At 49.6% G+C, this 20,239-nt stretch overlaps 1 protein-coding gene across 4 annotated transcripts in view; it reads left to right on the forward strand.

The window, feature by feature from the left end:
* LOC144770974 (uncharacterized) overlaps window positions 1-20,239 on the forward strand; it is a 93,203-nt gene that overhangs the window by 24,258 nt on the left and 48,706 nt on the right. For all 4 annotated transcript variants that reach the window (XR_013599079.1, XR_013599080.1, XM_078655839.1 and 1 more), the window contains exons 2-3: window positions 2,566-2,686; window positions 7,466-7,549. Coding sequence is in view for 2 of the 4 variants with exons in the window: in XM_078655839.1 (XP_078511965.1) it covers window positions 2,566-2,686; window positions 7,466-7,549 (205 nt within the window). In the remaining 2 variants the exon portion in view is untranslated. The remainder of the gene's footprint in view (window positions 1-2,565; window positions 2,687-7,465; window positions 7,550-20,239) is intronic.

Genomic DNA, 20,239 nt, shown 5'->3' on the forward strand with positions numbered 1-20,239 from the left:
ATAAGGACAATCGCTCGCCATTTGCACCATGTTTTTCCGAGGTCAAGCAGAAATGGATCGGAGAAACGCCCGTCATTTTCAGCCTGGAGGCGTGTTTTTCTTTCTCTCCTATTACCATTGGCTGGAATGTAAACAACGGGCGTGTTTTGACTTGTTGTTGTTTACATTCCAGCCAATGGGAAAAGGAGAGAAAGAAACGAAAAAACACACCCCTCAATCTGAAAAAGACGGGGCTTAAATTGAAAGACAAACCTCTTCTCCAATGGCTGGCCGCCGTTTAGGCAGCCAGCCAATGGAGAAGAGGGGCGGGTTTGAGCCCCATACTAAGAAACATAAAATCTCGCCAGCGAGACTGCGCAAGCGCAGCCTCCGCTAGCCGAGACCTAACAACACAAATTTAGCTAAAACCCTTTGTGAAATTGGACTATGAACAAGTCAGGGACTAGGCGCTTACCATTTTAATTGCAGCTTTGGCGCTGCTTCCTGTGCCTTTCTATCGCTAGCAGCACGTCACAACAGTCTGCGGTAACCATGTTGTTTCTGCTTACATTTCACATGCGTTACTTAATCAGGCATCCCCTATAAGTGTTTGAATGTTTGCTTTTTCCAGAAGGTTGTTACTTTATTTTTCCAGGCAGTATATTACTCTTATCTCCCCTCTCTCATAACCTATTTCCCATTGACTTGTTCTTCAGCACTGCAAGGTCATACCAATGGCAATAGCGCTATGCAAATATAATCACACCACTGCAAGTAAAAAAACAAAAGTAAAAAACATTGTCATTTTCGACGCCAACAGCTCTAACTTGAAAATATTTGCGAGACTGATTGCATTGCAAATGCTTGTTTTTGGGGGGTTTTATATAGCGCAAACTCGACCCAAAGGTATCCGAGCGCTTTACATAAGCATCATTTGCATTACAGACGGACACATTCATTTTGTTTGGCACGGGGAGATTAAGTGATTTGCCCAAAATCACAGGATGTTGAGTGGCCCTTCTGAGACTCGAACCCGGTTTCCCAGCTTCAAGGTCGACCGCTCTAGCCATTAGATAATTGAATAACCTTCCCCATAAATTACTTCACAAAAACCAATATCTAGGGGGATAAAATGTAGCTGGAAATAATGGAATGTGCAAATATGGAAAACAGAGAGGAGCACAAATATAACATTTTAATATGGTATTTAAATAGAAAAATATATAAAATATTAAAACTCTGGAGGGAACTCGGAGACTCTAATGCACGTCATTTGCATCTGTGCCTTTTTAATGCCACTTAGAAGGTATTGAATGCGGCCAGTTTTTCTGCAATTAAATTTGATAACATGTCATGACGCCGTTGCTGCCTGCCAATCTGGGAAACTCCGCCCACTATTTGCAGTGTATGTGCCTGGCAGTCAAACACTTGAATGACACAAGCAGCATTGCCCGGTTCAAGACCTCAGATGCGTCTGGACCTCGAAAGTACAAATGGAACCATCAATCAATGATACATTTACTAATTTGTTAATAATTGTACTCCATCCATTTGACTGATTAGTATTTTTAGAATGTAACTGTATTAATTGAATCTTAAGTATAAGTATTGGATCTTTAGCTTCAAACACACCTTACACACTGCACAAACCACACACGCCTTACACACTGCACGAACCGCACACTCCTTACACACTGCACAAACCACACACGCCTTACACACTGCACGAACCGCACACTCCTTACACACTGCACGAACCGCACACTCCTTACACACTGCATGAACCACACACGCCTTACACACTGCACAAACCACACACGACTTACACACTGCACAAACCACACACGACTTACACACTGCACAAACCACACACGCCTTACACACTGCACGAACCGCACACTCCTTACATACTGCACAAACCACACACGCCTTACACACTGCACGAACCACACACGCCTTACACACTGCACGAACCACACACGCATTACACACTGCACAAACTGCAAACTCCTTACACACTGCATGAACCACACACTCCTTACACACTGCACAAACCACACACGCCTTACACACTGCACAAACCACACACGACTTACACACTGCACAAACCACACACGACTTACACACTCTGTGAACCACACACCTTACACACTGCACAAACCACACATGACTTACACACTGCACAAACCACACAAGCCTTACACACTGCATGAACCACACACGCCTTACACACTGCACAAACCAAACACGCCTTGCATAAACCACACGTGCCTTATACACTGCACAAACCAAACACGCCTTACACACTGCATGAACCACAGACGCCTTACACACTACACAAACATGCCTTACACACTGAATGAACCACACACACCTTACACACTGAACATACCACACTCGCCTTACACACAACCCATATGCACTCAATGCTCTAAATATGGCTATTCCTTGGACCGGAGGGCTTCAGGTGAGAGATAGTCATTAGGGAGGTATATTCTAGGATGAAAGAAAGCGCGCTCAGCATACATCAGAGTTCAGTGCGTGAAGCCGCTCAGTGACTGATGCACATGTATCTTCCACTTCCAGGTCACCGGCCATGACGCGTTCTCGTGTTTCTCCCAAGAGGAGTGGGAGCTCTTACAGAAGTGGCAGAAGGAACTCTATAAGAACGTGCTGAAGGAGATCGACCAGGCCCTGGTCTCCCTGGGTAAAGTCACTTTACATTGTTGACCATTCCTCAGAGTTGTGGGAGCCGAGTGGGAGCTGCTCGTCACTTTGTGTCCTCAGACCAAGGGCTTGATATTCTGGCTTTGACTTATCCTCGTGAACTGTGAGATTGTACTGTGATCATGCTGTAAACACAAGTGATATGATTTGGTGCAGGAAGTTTGGAATCTGATGCATGAAAGCAAAAATAAAATGAATATGACATTGTGAAGTGTCAGGAGATGCCTGCAGTCAGCTCTTCCTTGCAGCCAGTGATCGAGCAGGCGACACTCGGTGGTCGAGGGCATGGCGTCCATACCCTGGTAAATGCACAAGGATCGACAGGGTGAACCTGATCCTCTGTGGGTGATCTCTGTCAACTGCAGATTACCATGGATCATCCATGAACACAGAAACATGTGATCCTCTAGTGCGGAACACAGAAACATGTGATCCTCGGCTGCCTGCTCACCGAAGGAGTGTAGAAAGTGATGTCTGCGGCCTATGGAGGCCGAGAGACGGTCCTGGTCTCAATGCAGGGAACTGTGACTCCCACTCTCCCACAAGAACACACACACACACTGACTCTCTTTCTCTCTCTCTCTCTCTCTCTCTCTCTCTCTCTCTATCTCTCTCTCTCTCCTTGCCTTTCTTTCTTAATCCAATATCTGTTGCTTAACCTGCAGTTTGTGATATGTCGTCAGTCTCACTGCATTCTCCCTTTCTGTCTATTTCACACACCCTCTGCCGCTCGCTCACCCCTTCTTTCTCTCTCTCTCACACACACACATTCTTTCTCTCTTTCTCTCACACACAAATATACTCTTTCTCTTACTCTCTCTTTTTATCTGTCTGTCTCTCTCCCATGAAGGAAGTGACTCGATCCCGGGTCACTTGCGACCACCTCTCAGCCTTCCATATAAATGAAGAGTCGGTCAGACAGTAGAGAATTCAAACCAAGTATATTTATTCAGGTACACTAGGGTGGAGCCCAGTCTGCCCAGTCTCTGGGGATTTCTGCAGAGGGACTGACATCAGCAAGCATGGTGATACATTATTTACGATGATTCAGAACCAATGAAGGCACGCCCAGACTGGAAATTTCCAGATGGAGGCAGCTACACAAAGGAGGTACAGAAAGATAAGTTTCGATCCTGAGACCGGGCACACACTATCTCTGTGCCAAGGTCATCCTGCCTGTGCCCATCGCTGGACTAACGGGAGCAGGCCACTATCTAGTGGGAAAGGTATGCGTTAATGAGAACAGTGTGTTAATTAGTGCAGCAAGACCCAACCTTGAAGAAAACGAAAATTACCAAGGCTGCTTCTCAAAAAGCTACTTTTGATCATGGCTCAAAATGGCGGCCAAACATAAAATGGTGCTGCAAATGCTAACTTATGCAGACAATATATGTAAACAACACTGCTAAAGCATTTTTATTCAAACACCCACCCACACACTCTCTTTCTTTGTTTCTCTCACACACGAACACTCTTTCTTTCATTCACTCTCTCTTCCTGTCTATCTGTCTCTCTCTCCCTCTGTTTTATTTACTGCAGTGTCTGTGGCCCTACCTGAGGTTTGAGACACTCTCATTGTTATGCAGGGAGCTGTGACTCTTTCACTCTGTCTCTCACACACACCCTTTCTCCTGTCACTCTCCACCTCTCTGCGTTCTTACCTGTAGTCTAATATGTGTCCTCACTTTATGGAGCCGGGCACACATGGCGAAGGAGGTTACTAATTCTCTTAGTCCTAGACGTGGAGGGCCCAGGGTACTCTTCGTGTCAGGTTTTTGTTCTTATTTGCAAATTACTCACTTCACAACAGAGCACTTCAACGTTTTATTTGATAATGAAGGAGGTGTGGCCTTCTCTCAGTTTAGACTGACACAATTTCCGTTGCTTTCTCTGTTCCTCTGTCTCCATTTTTTTTGCACCTTAATCTTTGCTTTCTTTTGTTCAAATCACTAATTTTCACTCTGTTTTTTCTCCTGCTTCTTCACTGTTCTATGGTATGACCTTTGTATTTATCTCTTTAATCCTCCACTTGATCTTCTGTGGACACTGCTCTGCTTTCTTTTGGCCTGTCTCTGTGCCATTTAGAGTATGGTCTTCGTAACAAAAGACAATGAATCAGTTTGTCATTGTTGTTGACCGACCACACATTTCCAAGCTGAATTTTTTACTTCTGTCCCGACTACTACCATTGGACATCTGCTCCAGCACTACGGCTGTCTGTCTGCCACAACCACAGCCATTGGCTTCTACTACAACCACTGCCATTGGACCTCTGCCACACCCACTGCCATTGGACTTCTGCCACAACCACTGCCATTGGACGTCTGCCACAAACACTGCCATTGGATTCCTGCCACAACCACTGCAATTGGACACCTACTAATACCACAGCCATTGGGCGTCTGCTACAAACACTGCCATTGGATTTCTGCAACAACCATTGCTATTGGATGTCTGCCACAACCACTGACATTGAATATCTGCCACAACCACCATTTGACATCTGCTACAACCACTGCCATTGGACCTCTGCCACAACCACTGCCATTGGACTTCTGCCACAACCACTGCCATTGGACGTCTGCTACAAACACTGCCATTGGACATCTACTAATACCACAGCCATTGGACTTCTACCACAGCCACTGCCATTGGATTTCTGCAACAACCATTGCTATTGGATGTCTGCCACAACCACTGACATTGAATATCTGCCACAACCATCATTTGACGTCTGCTACAACCATTGCCATTGGACTTCTGCCACAACCACTGCCATTGGACTTCTGCCACAACCACTGCCATTGGACTTCTGCTAAAACCACTGCCATTGGTTGTCTGCCACAACCACTGCCATTGGTCGTCTACCACAACCACTGCCATTGGTCGTCTGCAACACCCACTGCCATTGGACTTCTGCCACAACCTCTGCCATTGGACGTCTGCCTCAACCAGTGCCATTGGTCATCTGCAACACCCACTGCCATTGGACGTCTGCTACAAACACTGCCATTGGATTCCTGCCACAACCACTGCCATTGGACATCTACTAATACCACAGCCATTGGACTTCTACCACAGCCACTGCCATTGGATTTCTGCAACAACCATTGCTATTGGATGTCTGTCACAACCACAGACATTGAATATCTGCCACAACCACCATTTGACGTCTGCCACAACCACTGCCATTGGACTTCTGCCACAACCACTGCCATTGGACTTCTGCCACAACCACTGCCATTGGACTTCTGCTACAACCACTGCCATTGGTTGTCTGCCACAACCACTGCCATTGGTCGTCTACCACAACCACTGCCATTGGTTGTCTGCCAGTGCCACTGCCATTGGTCGTCTACCACAACCACTGCCATTGGTCGTCTGCAACACCCACTGCCATTGGACTTCTGCCACAACCTCTGCCATTGGACGTCTGCCACAACCACTGCCATTGGTCATCTGCAACACCCACTGCCATTGGACGTCTGCTACAAACACTGCCATTGGATTCCTGCCAGAACCACTGGCATTGGACATCTACTAATACCACAGCCATTAGACTTCTACCACAGCCACTGCCATTGGATTTCTGCAACAACCATTGCTATTGGATGTCTGCCACAACCACAGACATTGAATATCTGCCACAACCACCATTTGACGTCTGCCACAACCACTGCCATTGGACTTCTGCCACAACCACTGCCATTGGACTTCTGCCACAACCACTGCCATTGGTTGTCTGCCACAACCACTGCCATTGGTCGTCTACCACAACCACTGCCATTGGTTGTCTACCACAACCACTGCCATTGGTCGTCTACCACAACCACTGCCATTGGTCGTCTACCACAACCACTGCCATTGGTCGTCTACCACAACCAATGCCATTGGTTGTCTGCCACAGCTACTGCAATTGGTCGTATACCACAACCACTGCCATTGGTTGTCTACAACACCCACTGCCATTGGACTACTGACACAACCACAGCCATTGGATTTCAGGGTGTCGCTTCTCCCTGGTCTTCGCAGCGCGGATTTGTCTCTACACTCACTTCCCTCGTCCCTAGCACCTTTGTCTTCTGTGTGCTTCCTCTTCCAGGTCGGTCTCTGTTCTTTGTCACTGTGGCTGTCTGTGCCTGTGTGCGCTTCCATCTCTGGACCGCTCCCTCCTTGAGTCCAGCTCTTTGTGTCTCTGTGTTCTTGCCTCTTCACTTCTTCCTGTAGGCCTGTGTCTTTACGTCTCTATTCATTGCTCTCACAGCATCTAGCTCTGTTCTTTTTTTTCCATCTCCGTGGCTTATGTGCTTCTAGGTACACTGCATTCTCCATGTCCCTCAGTGTGCTTTTGTTCTCCCTGTAAGTCTCTGTTCTTTTTTGACAGCCTCTTGTGGACACTACCATTTTTTCGCCTGTATTTGTATCCCACACTGATTTTCTTGGTGTTTCTATTATAAAAAAACACATCTTGTGGTAGATGTCAGTTTTATAGTCCAACATTTGACACTTGGGAGAATATCACACGTTTCTCAAGTTTACAGGCGGTCCCGTGGAGAGTGACTGGTGTCTGTTGTCTTTTGCTGACAGGTCCTGTGGAGAGTGACTGGCGTCTGTTGTCTTTTGCTGACAGGTCCTGTGGAGAGTGACTGGCGTCTGTTGTCTTTTGCTGACAGGTCCTGTGGAGAGTGACTGGTGTCAGTTGCCTTTTGCTGACAGGTCCTGTGGAGAGTGACTGGTGTCTGTTGTCTTTTGCTGACAGGTCCTGTGCTTGCCACTGTCTTTTCTTTGAGAGCCCAAGGGAAGCAAGAGCTGTTGTCCAGGGACCACCAGGAGTCTTTGAAAGGTAGGTGAGAAGTGCCATGGCAGGGGCCAGCAGAGTTACCAAGGCTGCTGTCCCTCAGATCTTAGGGGACCAGAAAGACACACATTGGTGCCCAAATGCCTTCCCACTCACAACATATAAGTCTCACATATGCACAAACATGCGCATGTGCTCCAGCACAGTCCTGGAAACCTTCTACAGATAAAGTAGGTCAGAAAGGGGCTTGACATGTAGTTTGCAAAGGAGGAGGAACTGACAAGAACCTTTGGGGAAGCTGAAGCTGTAGACATGGTTAGACAACACACATATGTGAGTAGGTGCTAACCCAGCGAGACACACTGACACATAAACGCATAAATGCTAACCCAGCGACAAACACAGACATGCATAGATGCTAACCCAGCGACAAACACAGACGTGCATAGATGCTAACCCAGCGACATACACAGACTCGCATAGATGCTAACCTAGCGACACACACAGACGTGCATAGATTGTAACCCAGCGACACACAGACACATAAACGCATAGATGCTAACCCAGCGACAAACACAGACTCGCATAGATGCTAACCCAGCGACAAACACAGACTCGCATAGATGCTAACCCAGCGACAAACACAGACGTGCATAGATGCTAACCCAGCGACATACACAGACTCGCATAGATGCTAACCCAGCGACAAACACAGACTCGCATAGATGCTAACCCAGCGACAAACACAGACGTGCATAGATGCTAACCCAGCGAAACACACAGACGTGCATAGATGCTAACCCAGCGACACACAGACACATAAACGCACAGATGCTAACCCAGCGACAAACACAGACGTGCATAGATGCTAACCCAGTGACACACACAGACATGCATAGATGCTAACCCAGCGACACACACAGACGTGCATAGATGCTAACCCAGCGACATAGACAGACTCGCATAGATGCTAACCCAGCGACACACACAGACGTGCATAGATGCTAACCCAGCGACACACACAGACACATAAACGCATAGATGCTAACCCAGCGACACACACAGACGTGCATAGATGCTAACCCAGCGGCACACACAGACGTGCATAGATGCTAACCCAGCGACACACACAGATGTGCATAGATGCTAACCCAGCGACATACACAGACTTGCATAGATGCTAACCCAGCGACAGACACACATATGTGCGTAGATGCTAACCCAGCGACACACACACACGTGCATAGAGGCTAACCCAGCGACACACACAGACACATAAACGCTTAGATGCTAACCCAGCGACAAACACAGACGTGCATAGATGCTAACCCAGCGACACACACAGACGTGCATAGATACTAACCCAGCGACACACACAGACGTGCATAGATGCTAACCCAGCGGCACACACAGTCGTGCATAGATGCTAATCCAGCGACATACACAGACTCGCATAGATGCTAACCCAGCGACACACACAGTCGTGCATAGATGCTAATCCAGCGACATACACAGACTCGCATAGATGCTAACCCAGTGAAACACACAGACGTGCATAGATGCTAACCCAGCGACACACACACAGACGTGCATAGATGCTAACCCAGCGACACACACAGTCGTGCATAGATGCTAATCCAGCGACATACACAGACTCGCATAGATGCTAACCCAGCAACACACACAGACGTGCATAGATGCCAACCCAGCGACACACACACACACATGCATAGATGCTAACCCAGCGACACACACACACATGCATAGATGCTAACCCAGCGACACACACAGACGTGCATAGATGCTAACCCAGCGACACACACAGATGTGCATAGATGCTAACCCAGCGACACACACAGACACATAAATGCATAGATGCAAACCCAGCGACACACACAGACACATAAACCCATACATGCTAACCCAGCGACACACACAGACATGCACAGATGCTAACCCAGCGACACATACAGATGTGCATAGATGCTAACCCAGCGACACACACAGACGGGCATAGATGCTAACCCAGCGACATACACAGACTCGCATAGATGCTAACCCAGCGACAGACACACATATGTACGTAGATGCTAACCCAGCGACACACACAGATGTGCATTAATGCTAACGCAGCGACACACACAGACACATACACTCAGAGATGGTAACCCAGCGACACACACAGACACATACACGCATAGATGCTAACCCAGTGACACACACAGACACACATACATGCGTAGATGCTAACCCAACAAAACACACAGACACACATAACTGCAGCGATGCTAACCCAACACGTTCACACAAGCACATTAATGCCACATTCTTACACTGACACCCGTATGTACACACAAGCTCTGCCAGGGATACGGCAAACACAGAGAAACAGACATGCACACTCGGAGGCACACAGGGGTGTGCACCTTGAAACACACCATCACACAAACAGAGGTGCATAGATGCTGACCAAAACACACTCACCCACGCAAAGGTGCACATTCAGAGAAACACCCTAATGAACACAAACAAAAGTGCACACATGCTTACTTAGAGACACACTTTGAAGCAGACACACAAAGGTACACATTCTTGCCTGACACATTCACACTGCTGCACATTCAGCCACACAGGTAAACTCTCTGCAGACACACTAACACACCCAAATAAAAGTGCACAGAGACCACACTCACACAGAATCTGCTTTAGGAACGCAGCTGATGCTCTGGAAGGGGAAGGACTTCTGAAGCAAGTTCGGTCCTTCTGTCCCTCTACAGACCCCTCTCCCTGCTTGACTGGGGGGAGCAGGAGAGTCAGAAGGGGGGCAGTGAGCTAGCTTGCTGAGTGGAAGCAATAAATATAGGGCCCGATTCACAAAGGCAATCTGAGACAAAAGTCTAACTTTACGACATTTGGTATTCACAGAGTTAATTTAGGATGCGTATCTTTATGTCCGCAATCGGGCCGAATGAAGTGAAATCAATGGGCCGGAACGCAAGTTTTGCAAAAAGGACCATTAGGAACGTGAGATAAATGGTAGAGGAGGTCATGAAAATCATTTTGGGCAGGGGAAAGGGTGGGCCAGAAACTACATCATGTCCCAGAAATGTTTGCTCCTTTGCTTCATGGTACATGCAGTCCTTGAATTGCGCCCCCCTCAGTTTTGACTGTACGGCAGAGGTTGGGGCAGAGGAGGAGGAGGGGGGAGGAGGAGGAGGGCAGAGGCTCGGGCAAAGGAGGAGGGCAGAGACTCAGGCAGTGGAGGAGGGCAAAGGCTATGGCAGAGGGGGAGGAGGGCAGAGGAGGAGGATGAAGAAGAGGGCAGAGGAAGAGTAGGGCAGAGGCTGGGACAGAGGAGTAACGCATGAGGGCACGAAGGACTCCCCGCAAACATTCCTCTCTTTTGTGGTTGTTGAAGGAGGCGAGGACGGCAAGAGTGAGGGGCCGGCGAAGCTCACGAGTAACACTGAACCGATACTTTTAGCAGGACTGTTGGGTTCCCCACAAGCGGAAAAGAGACCCTTGTGATGTAAGAAGGTGCAAGAATGAAAGCGAGAGAGACTTGTGGAGGGGATAGAGAGTAAGAAACTCATGGAGAAGGGGGGTAATTGGAGCACTGAGGGTCTCCAGGGGAGGATGAGTGTGAGTACAGAGGGTGTGAAGGAGGATGAGTGTGAGAGTACAGAGGGTGTGAAGGAGGATGAGTGTGAGAGTACAGAGGGTGTGAAGGATGATGAGCGTGAGAGTACAGAGGGTGTGAAGGAGGATGAGTGTGAGAGTACAGCGGGTGTGAAGGAGGATGAGTGTGAGAATACAGCGGGTGTGAAGGAGGATGAGTGTGAGAGTACAGAGGGTGTGAAGGAGGGTGAGAGTACAGCGGGTGTGAAGGAGGATGAGTGTGAGAGTACAGCGGGTGTGAAGGAGGATGAGTGTGAGAGTACAGAGGGTGTGAAGAAGGATGAGTGTGAACGTACAGAGTGTGTGAAGGAGGATGAGCGTGAGAGTACAGCAGGTGTGAAGGATGATGAGCGTGAGAGTACAGAGGGTGTGAAGGAGGATGAGTGTGAGAGTATAGCGGGCATGAATAGAAGAAGATTAAGAGATGTTTGTGGGGAGAGAGGATGTGAGAGCACACAGGGTGTGAAGGAGGATGAGCGTGAGAGTACAGAAGGTGTGAAGGAGTATGAGCGTGAGAGTACAGAAGGTGTGAAGGATGATGAGCGTGAGAGTACAGAGGGTGTGAAGGATGATGAGCGTGAGAGTACAGAGGGTGTGAAGGATGATGAGCGTGAGAGTACAGAGGGTGTGAAGGATGATGAGCGTGAGAGTACAGAGGGTGTGAAAGAGGATGAGTGTGAGAGTACAGAGGGTGTGAAGGAGGATGAGTGAGAGTACAGAGGGTGTGAAGGAGGATGAGTGTGAGAGTACAGTGGGTGTGAAGGAGGATGAGTGTGAGAGTACAGTGGGTGTGAAGGAGGATGAGTATGAGAGTACAGAGGGTGTGAAGGAGGATGAGCGTGATAGTACAGCGGGTGTGAAGGAGGATGAGTGTGAGAGTACAGCGGGTGTGAAGGAGGATGAGCGTGAGAGTACAGCGGGTGTGAAGGATGATGAGCGTGAAAGTACTGAGGGTGTGAAGGATGATGAACGTGAGAGTACAGAGGGTGTGAAGGAGGATGAGTGTGAGAGTACAGAGGGTGTGAAGGAGGATGAGTGAGAGTACAGAGGGTGTGAAGGATGAGGAGTGTGAGAGTACAGCGGGTGTGAAGGATGATGAGTGTGAGAGTACAGCGGGTGTGAAGGATGATGAGTGTGAGAGTACAGCGGGTGTGAAGGAGGATGACTGTGAGAGTACAGAGGGTGGGAAGAAGGATGAGTGTGAGCGTACAGAGGGTATGAAGGAAGATGAGCGTGATAGTACAGAGGGTGTGAAGGAGGATGAGTGTGAGAGTACAGAGGGTGGGAAGAAGGATGAGTGTGAGCGTACAGAGTGTGTGAAGGAGGATGAGTGAGAGTACAGAGGGTGTGAAGGAGGATGAGTGTGAGAGTACAGCGGGTGTGAAGGAGGATGAGTGTGAGAGTACAGCGGGTGTGAAGGATGATGAGTGTGAGAGTACAGCGGGTGTGAAGGAGGATGAGTGTGAGAGTACAGAGGGTGGGAAGAAGGATGAGTGTGAGAGTACAGCGGGTGTGAAGGAGGATGAGTGTGAGAGTACAGTGGGTGTGAAGGAGGATGAGTGTGAGAGTACAGTGGGTGTGAAGGAGGATGAGTGTGAGAGTACAGAGGGTGTGAAGGAGGATGAGCGTGATAGTACAGCGGGTGTGAAGGAGGATGAGTGTGAGAGTACAGCCGGTGTGAAGGAGGATGAGCGTGAGAGTACAGCGGGTGTGAAGGATGATGAGCGTGAAAGTACAGAGGGTGTGAAGGATGATGGGCGTGAGAGTACAGAGGGTGAGAAGGAGGATGAGTGTGAGAGTACAGAGGGTGTGAAGGAGGATGAGTGAGAGTACAGAGGGTGTGAAGGATGAGGAGTGTGAGAGTACAGCGGGTGTGAAGGATGATGAGTGTGAGAGTACAGCGGGTGTGAAGGAGGATGAGTGTGAGAGTACAGAGGGTGGGAAGAAGGATGAGTGTGAGCGTACAGAGGGTATGAAGGAGGATGAGCGTGATAGTACAGAGGGTGTGAAGGAGGATGAGTGTGAGAGTACAGAGGGTGTGATGGAGGATGAGCTTGATAGTACAGCGGGTGTGAAGGAGGATGAGTGTGAGAGTACAGCGGGTGTGAAGGAGGATGAGCGTGAGAGTACAGCGGGTGTGAAGGATGATGAGCGTGAAAGTACAGAGGGTGTGAAGGATGATGAGCGTGGGAGTACAGAGGGTGTGAAGGAGGATGAGTGTGAGAGTATAGCGGGCATGAAAAGAAGAAGATTAAGAGATGTTTGTGGGGAGAGAGGATGTGAGAGCACACAGGGTGTAAAGGAGGATGAGCGTGAGAGTACAGAAGGTGTGAAGGAGGATGAGCGTGAGAGTACAGAAGGTGTGAAGGAGGATGAGCGTGAGAGTACAGAGGGTGTGAAGGATGATGAGCGTGAGAGTACAGAGGGTGTGAAGGATGATGAGCGTGAGAGTACAGAGGGTGTGAAGGTTGATGAGCGTGAGAGTACAGAGGGTGTGAAAGAGGATGAGTGTGAGAGTACAGAGGATGTGAAGGAGGACGAGTGAGAGTACAGAGGGTGTGAAGGATGAGGAGTGTGAGAGTACAGCGGGTGTGAAGGATGATGAGTGTGAGAGTACAGAGGGTGGGAAGAAGGATGAGTGTGAGCGTACAGAGTGTGTGAAGGAGGATGAGTGAGAGTACAGAGGGTGTGAAGGAGGATGAGTGTGAGAGTACAGAGGGTGTGAAGGAGGATGAGTGTGAGAGTACAGCGGGTGTGAAGGAGGATGAGTGTGAGAGTACAGAGGGTGTGAAGGAGGATGAGTGTGAGAGTACAGCGGGTGTGAAGGATGATGAGTGTGAGAGTACAGCGGGTGTGAAGGAGGATGAGTGTGAGAGTACAGAGGGTGGGAAGAAGGATGAGTGTGAGCGTACAGAGGGTATGAAGGAGGATGAGCGTGATAGTACAGAGGGTGTGAAGGAGGATGAGTGTGAGAGTACAGAGGGTGTGATGGAGGATGAGCGTGAGAGTACAGAGGGTGTGAAGGATGATGAGCGTGAGAGTACAGAGGGTGTGAAGGATGATGAGCGTGAGAGTACAGAGGGTGTGAAAGAGGATGAGTGTGAGAGTACAGAGGGTGTGAAGGAGGATGAGTGAGAGTACAGAGGGTGTGAAGGAGGATGAGTGTGAGAGTACAGTGGGTGTGAAGGAGGATGAGTGTGAGAGTACAGTGGGTGTGAAGGAGGATGAGTGTGAGAGTACAGAGGGTGTGAAGGAGGATGAGCGTGATAGTACAGCGGGTGTGAAGGAGGATGAGTGTGAGAGTACAGCCGGTGTGAAGGAGGATGAGCGTGAGAGTACAGCGGGTGTGAAGGATGATGAGCGTGAAAGTACAGAGGGTGTGAAGGATGATGGGCGTGAGAGTACAGAGGGTGAGAAGGAGGATGAGTGTGAGAGTACAGAGGGTGTGAAGGAGGATGAGTGAGAGTACAGAGGGTGTGAAGGATGAGGAGTGTGAGAGTACAGCGGGTGTGAAGGATGATGAGTGTGAGAGTACAGAAGGTGTGAAGGAGGATGAGCGTGAGAGTACAGAAGGTGTGAAGGAGTATGAGCGTGAGAGTACAGAGGGTGTGAAGGATGATGAGCGTGAGAGTACAGAGGGTGTGAAGGATGATGAGCGTGAGAGTACAGAGGGTGTGAAGGATGATGAGCGTGAGAGTACAGAGGGTGTGAAAGAGGATGAGTGTGAGAGTACAGAGGGTGTGAAGGAGGATGAGTGAGAGTACAGAGGGTGTGAAGGAGGATGAGTGTGAGAGTACAGTGGGTGTGAAGGAGGATGAGTATGAGAGTACAGTGGGTGTGAAGGAGGATGAGTGTGAGAGTACAGAGGGTGTGAAGGAGGATGAGCGTGATAGTACAGCGGGTGTGAAGGAGGATGAGTGTGAGAGTACAGCCGGTGTGAAGGAGGATGAGCGTGAGAGTACAGCGGGTGTGAAGGATGATGAGCGTGAAAGTACAGAGGGTGTGAAGGATGATGGGCGTGAGAGTACAGAGGGTGAGAAGGAGGATGAGTGTGAGAGTACAGAGGGTGTGAAGGAGGATGAGTGAGAGTACAGAGGGTGTGAAGGATGAGGAGTGTGAGAGTACAGCGGGTGTGAAGGATGATGAGTGTGAGAGTACAGCGGGTGTGAAGGAGGATGAGTGTGAGAGTACAGAGGGTGGGAAGAAGGATGAGTGTGAGCGTACAGAGGGTATGAAGGAGGATGAGCGTGATAGTACAGAGGGTGTGAAGGAGGATGAGTGTGAGAGTACAGAGGGTGTGATGGAGGATGAGCGTGATAGTACAGCGGGTGTGAAGGAGGATGAGTGTGAGAGTACAGCGGGTGTGAAGGAGGATGAGCGTGAGAGTACAGCGGGTGTGAAGGATGATGAGCGTGAAAGTACAGAGGGTGTGAAGGATGATGAACGTGGGAGTACAGAGGGTGTGAAGGAGGATGAGTGTGAGAGTATAGCGGGCATGAAAAGAAGAAGATTAAGAGATGTTTGTGGGGAGAGAGGATGTGAGAGCACACAGGGTGTAAAGGAGGATGAGCGTGAGAGTACAGAAGGTGTGAAGGAGGATGAGCGTGAGAGTACAGAAGGTGTGAAGGAGGATGAGCGTGAGAGTACAGAGGGTGTGAAGGATGATGAGCGTGAGAGTACAGAGGGTGTGAAGGATGATGAGCGTGAGAGTACAGAGGGTGTGAAGGTTGATGAGCGTGAGAGTACAGAGGGTGTGAAAGAGGATGAGTGTGAGAGTACAGATGATGTGAAGGAGGACGAGTGAGAGTACAGAGGGTGTGAAGGAGGATGAGTGTGAGAGTACAGTGGGTGTGAAGGAGGATGAGTGTGAGAGTACAGAGGGTGTGAAGGAGGATGAGCGTGATAGTACAGCGGGTGTGAAGGAGGATGAGTGTGAGAGTACAGCGGGTGTGAAGGAGGATGAGCGTGAGAGTACAGCGGGTGTGAAGGATGATGAGCGTGAAAGTACAGAGGGTGTGAAGGATGATGAACGTGAGAGTACAGAGGGTGTGAAGGAGGATGAGTGTGAGAGTACAGAGGGTGTGAAGGAGGATGAGTGAGAGTACAGAGGGTGTGAAGGATGAGGAGTGTGAGAGTACAGCGGGTGTGAAGGATGATGAGTGTGAGAGTACAGCGGGTGTGAAGGATGATGAGTGTGAGAGTACAGCGGGTGTGAAGGAGGATGACTGTGAGAGTACAGAGGGTGGGAAGAAGGATGAGTGTGAGCGTACAGAGGGTATGAAGGAAGATGAGCGTGATAGTACAGAGGGTGTGAAGGAGGATGAGTGTGAGAGTACAGAGGGTGGGAAGAAGGATGAGTGTGAGCGTACAGAGTGTGTGAAGGAGGATGAGTGAGAGTACAGAGGGTGTGAAGGAGGATGAGTGTGAGAGTACAGAGGGTGTGAAGGAGGATGAGTGTGAGAGTACAGCGGGTGTGAAGGAGGATGAGTGTGAGAGTACAGAGGGTGTGAAGGAGGATGAGTGTGAGAGTACAGCGGGTGTGAAGGATGATGAGTGTGAGCGTACAGAGGGTATGAAGGAGGATGAGCGTGATAGTACAGAGGGTGTGAAGGAGGATGAGTGTGAGCGTACAGAGGGTATGAAGGAGGATGAGCGTGATAGTACAGAGGGTGTGAAGGAGGATGAGTGTGAGAGTACAGAGGGTGTGATGGAGGATGAGCGTGATAGTACAGCGGGTGTGAAGGAGGATGAGTGTGAGAGTACAGCGGGTGTGAAGGAGGATGAGCGTGAGAGTACAGCGGGTGTGAAGGATGATGAGCGTGAAAGTACAGAGGGTGTGAAGGATGATGAGCGTGGGAGTACAGAGGGTGTGAAGGAGGATGAGTGTGAGAGTATAGCGGGCATGAAAAGAAGAAGATTAAGAGATGTTTGTGGGGAGAGAGGATGTGAGAGCACACAGGGTGTAAAGGAGGATGAGCGTGAGAGTACAGAAGGTGTGAAGGAGGATGAGCGTGAGAGTACAGAAGGTGTGAAGGAGGATGAGCGTGAGAGTACAGAGGGTGTGAAGGATGATGAGCGTGAGAGTACAGAGGGTGTGAAGGATGATGAGCGTGAGAGTACAGAGGGTGTGAAGGTTGATGAGCGTGAGAGTACAGAGGGTGTGAAAGAGGATGAGTGTGAGAGTACAGAGGATGTGAAGGAGGACGAGTGAGAGTACAGAGGGTGTGAAGGAGGATGAGTGTGAGAGTACAGTGGGTGTGAAGGAGGATGAGTGTGAGAGTACAGAGGGTGTGAAGGAGGATGAGCGTGATAGTACAGCGGGTGTGAAGGAGGATGAGTGTGAGAGTACAGCGGGTGTGAAGGAGGATGAGCGTGAGAGTACAGCGGGTGTGAAGGATGATGAGCGTGAAAGTACAGAGGGTGTGAAGGATGATGAACGTGAGAGTACAGAGGGTGTGAAGGAGGATGAGTGTGAGAGTACAGAGGGTGTGAAGGAGGATGAGTGAGAGTACAGAGGGTGTGAAGGATGAGGAGTGTGAGAGTACAGCGGGTGTGAAGGATGATGAGTGTGAGAGTACAGCGGGTGTGAAGGATGATGAGTGTGAGAGTACAGCGGGTGTGAAGGAGGATGAGTGTGAGAGTACAGAGGGTGGGAAGAAGGATGAGTGTGAGCGTACAGAGGGTATGAAGGAAGATGAGCGTGATAGTACAGAGGGTGTGAAGGAGGATGAGTGTGAGAGTACAGAGGGTGGGAAGAAGGATGAGTGTGAGCGTACAGAGTGTGTGAAGGAGGATGAGTGAGAGTACAGAGGGTGTGAAGGAGGATGAGTGTGAGAGTACAGCGGGTGTGAAGGAGGATGAGTGTGAGAGTACAGCGGGTGTGAAGGATGATGAGTGTGAGAGTACAGCGGGTGTGAAGGAGGATGAGTGTGAGAGTACAGAGGGTGGGAAGAAGGATGAGTGTGAGCGTACAGAGGGTATGAAGGAGGATGAGCGTGATAGTACAGAGGGTGTGAAGGAGGATGAGTGTGAGAGTACAGAGGGTGGGAAGAAGGATGAGTGTGAGCGTACAGAGTGTGTGAAGGAGGATGAGTGAGAGTACAGAGGGTGTGAAGGAGGATGAGTGTGAGAGTACAGCGGGTGTGAAGGAGGATGAGTGTGAGAGTACAGTGGGTGTGAAGGAGGATGAGTGTGAGAGTACAGTGGGTGTGAAGGAGGATGAGTGTGAGAGTACAGAGGGTGTGAAGGAGGATGAGCGTGATAGTACAGCGGGTGTGAAGGAGGATGAGTGTGAGAGTACAGCCGGTGTGAAGGAGGATGAGCGTGAGAGTACAGCGGGTGTGAAGGATGATGAGCGTGAAAGTACAGAGGGTGTGAAGGATGATGGGCGTGAGAGTACAGAGGGTGAGAAGGAGGATGAGTGTGAGAGTACAGAGGGTGTGAAGGAGGATGAGTGAGAGTACAGAGGGTGTGAAGGATGATGAGTGTGAGAGTACAGCGGGTGTGAAGGATGATGAGTGTGAGAGTACAGCGGGTGTGAAGGAGGATGAGTGTGAGAGTACAGAGGGTGGGAAGAAGGATGAGTGTGAGCGTACAGAGGGTATGAAGGAGGATGAGCGTGATAGTACAGAGGGTGTGAAGGAGGATGAGTGTGAGAGTACAGAGGGTGTGATGGAGGATGAGCGTGATAGTACAGCGGGTGTGAAGGAGGATGAGTGTGAGAGTACAGCGGGTGTGAAGGAGGATGAGCGTGAGAGTACAGCGGGTGTGAAGGATGATGAGCGTGAAAGTACAGAGGGTGTGAAGGATGATGAGCGTGGGAGTACAGAGGGTGTGAAGGAGGATGAGTGTGAGAGTATAGCGGGCATGAAAAGAAGAAGATTAAGAGATGTTTGTGGGGAGAGAGGATGTGAGAGCACACAGGGTGTAAAGGAGGATGAGCGTGAGAGTACAGAAGGTGTGAAGGAGGATGAGCGTGAGAGTACAGAAGGTGTGAAGGAGGATGAGCGTGAGAGTACAGAGGGTGTGAAGGATGATGAGCGTGAGAGTACAGAGGGTGTGAAGGATGATGAGCGTGAGAGTACAGAGGGTGTGAAGGTTGATGAGCGTGAGAGTACAGAGGGTGTGAAAGAGGATGAGTGTGAGAGTACAGAGGATGTGAAGGAGGACGAGTGAGAGTACAGAGGGTGTGAAGGAGGATGAGTGTGAGAGTACAGTGGGTGTGAAGGAGGATGAGTGTGAGAGTACAGAGGGTGTGAAGGAGGATGAGCGTGATAGTACAGCGGGTGTGAAGGAGGATGAGTGTGAGAGTACAGCGGGTGTGAAGGAGGATGAGCGTGAGAGTACAGCGGGTGTGAAGGATGATGAGCGTGAAAGTACAGAGGGTGTGAAGGATGATGAACGTGAGAGTACAGAGGGTGTGAAGGAGGATGAGTGTGAGAGTACAGAGGGTGTGAAGGAGGATGAGTGAGAGTACAGAGGGTGTGAAGGATGAGGAGTGTGAGAGTACAGCGGGGTGTGAAGGATGATGAGTGTGAGAGTACAGCGGGTGTGAAGGATGATGAGTGTGAGAGTACAGCGGGTGTGAAGGAGGATGAGTGTGAGAGTACAGAGGGTGGGAAGAAGGATGAGTGTGAGCGTACAGAGGGTATGAAGGAGGATGAGCGTGATAGTACAGAGGGTGTGAAGGAGGATGAGTGTGAGAGTACAGAGGGTGGGAAGAAGGATGAGTGTGAGCGTACAGAGTGTGTGAAGGAGGATGAGTGAGAGTACAGAGGGTGTGAAGGAGGATGAGTGTGAGAGTACAGAGGGTGTGAAGGAGGATGAGTGTGAGAGTACAGCGGGTGTGAAGGAGGATGAGTGTGAGATACAGAGGGTGGGAAGAAGGATGAGTGTGAGCGTACAGAGGGTGTGAAGGAGGATGAGCGTGATAGTACAGCGGTGTGAAGGAGGATGAGTGTGAGAGTACAGCGGGGGTGAAGGAGGATGAGCGTGAGTATAGAGGGCATGAAAAGAAGAAGAGTAAGAGATGCTTGTGGGGAGAGAGGATGTGAGAGC

This window comes from Lissotriton helveticus, chromosome 7, assembly GCF_964261635.1.
Source record: "Lissotriton helveticus chromosome 7, aLisHel1.1, whole genome shotgun sequence".
Classification (NCBI taxonomy): Eukaryota; Metazoa; Chordata; class Amphibia; order Caudata; family Salamandridae; genus Lissotriton; species Lissotriton helveticus.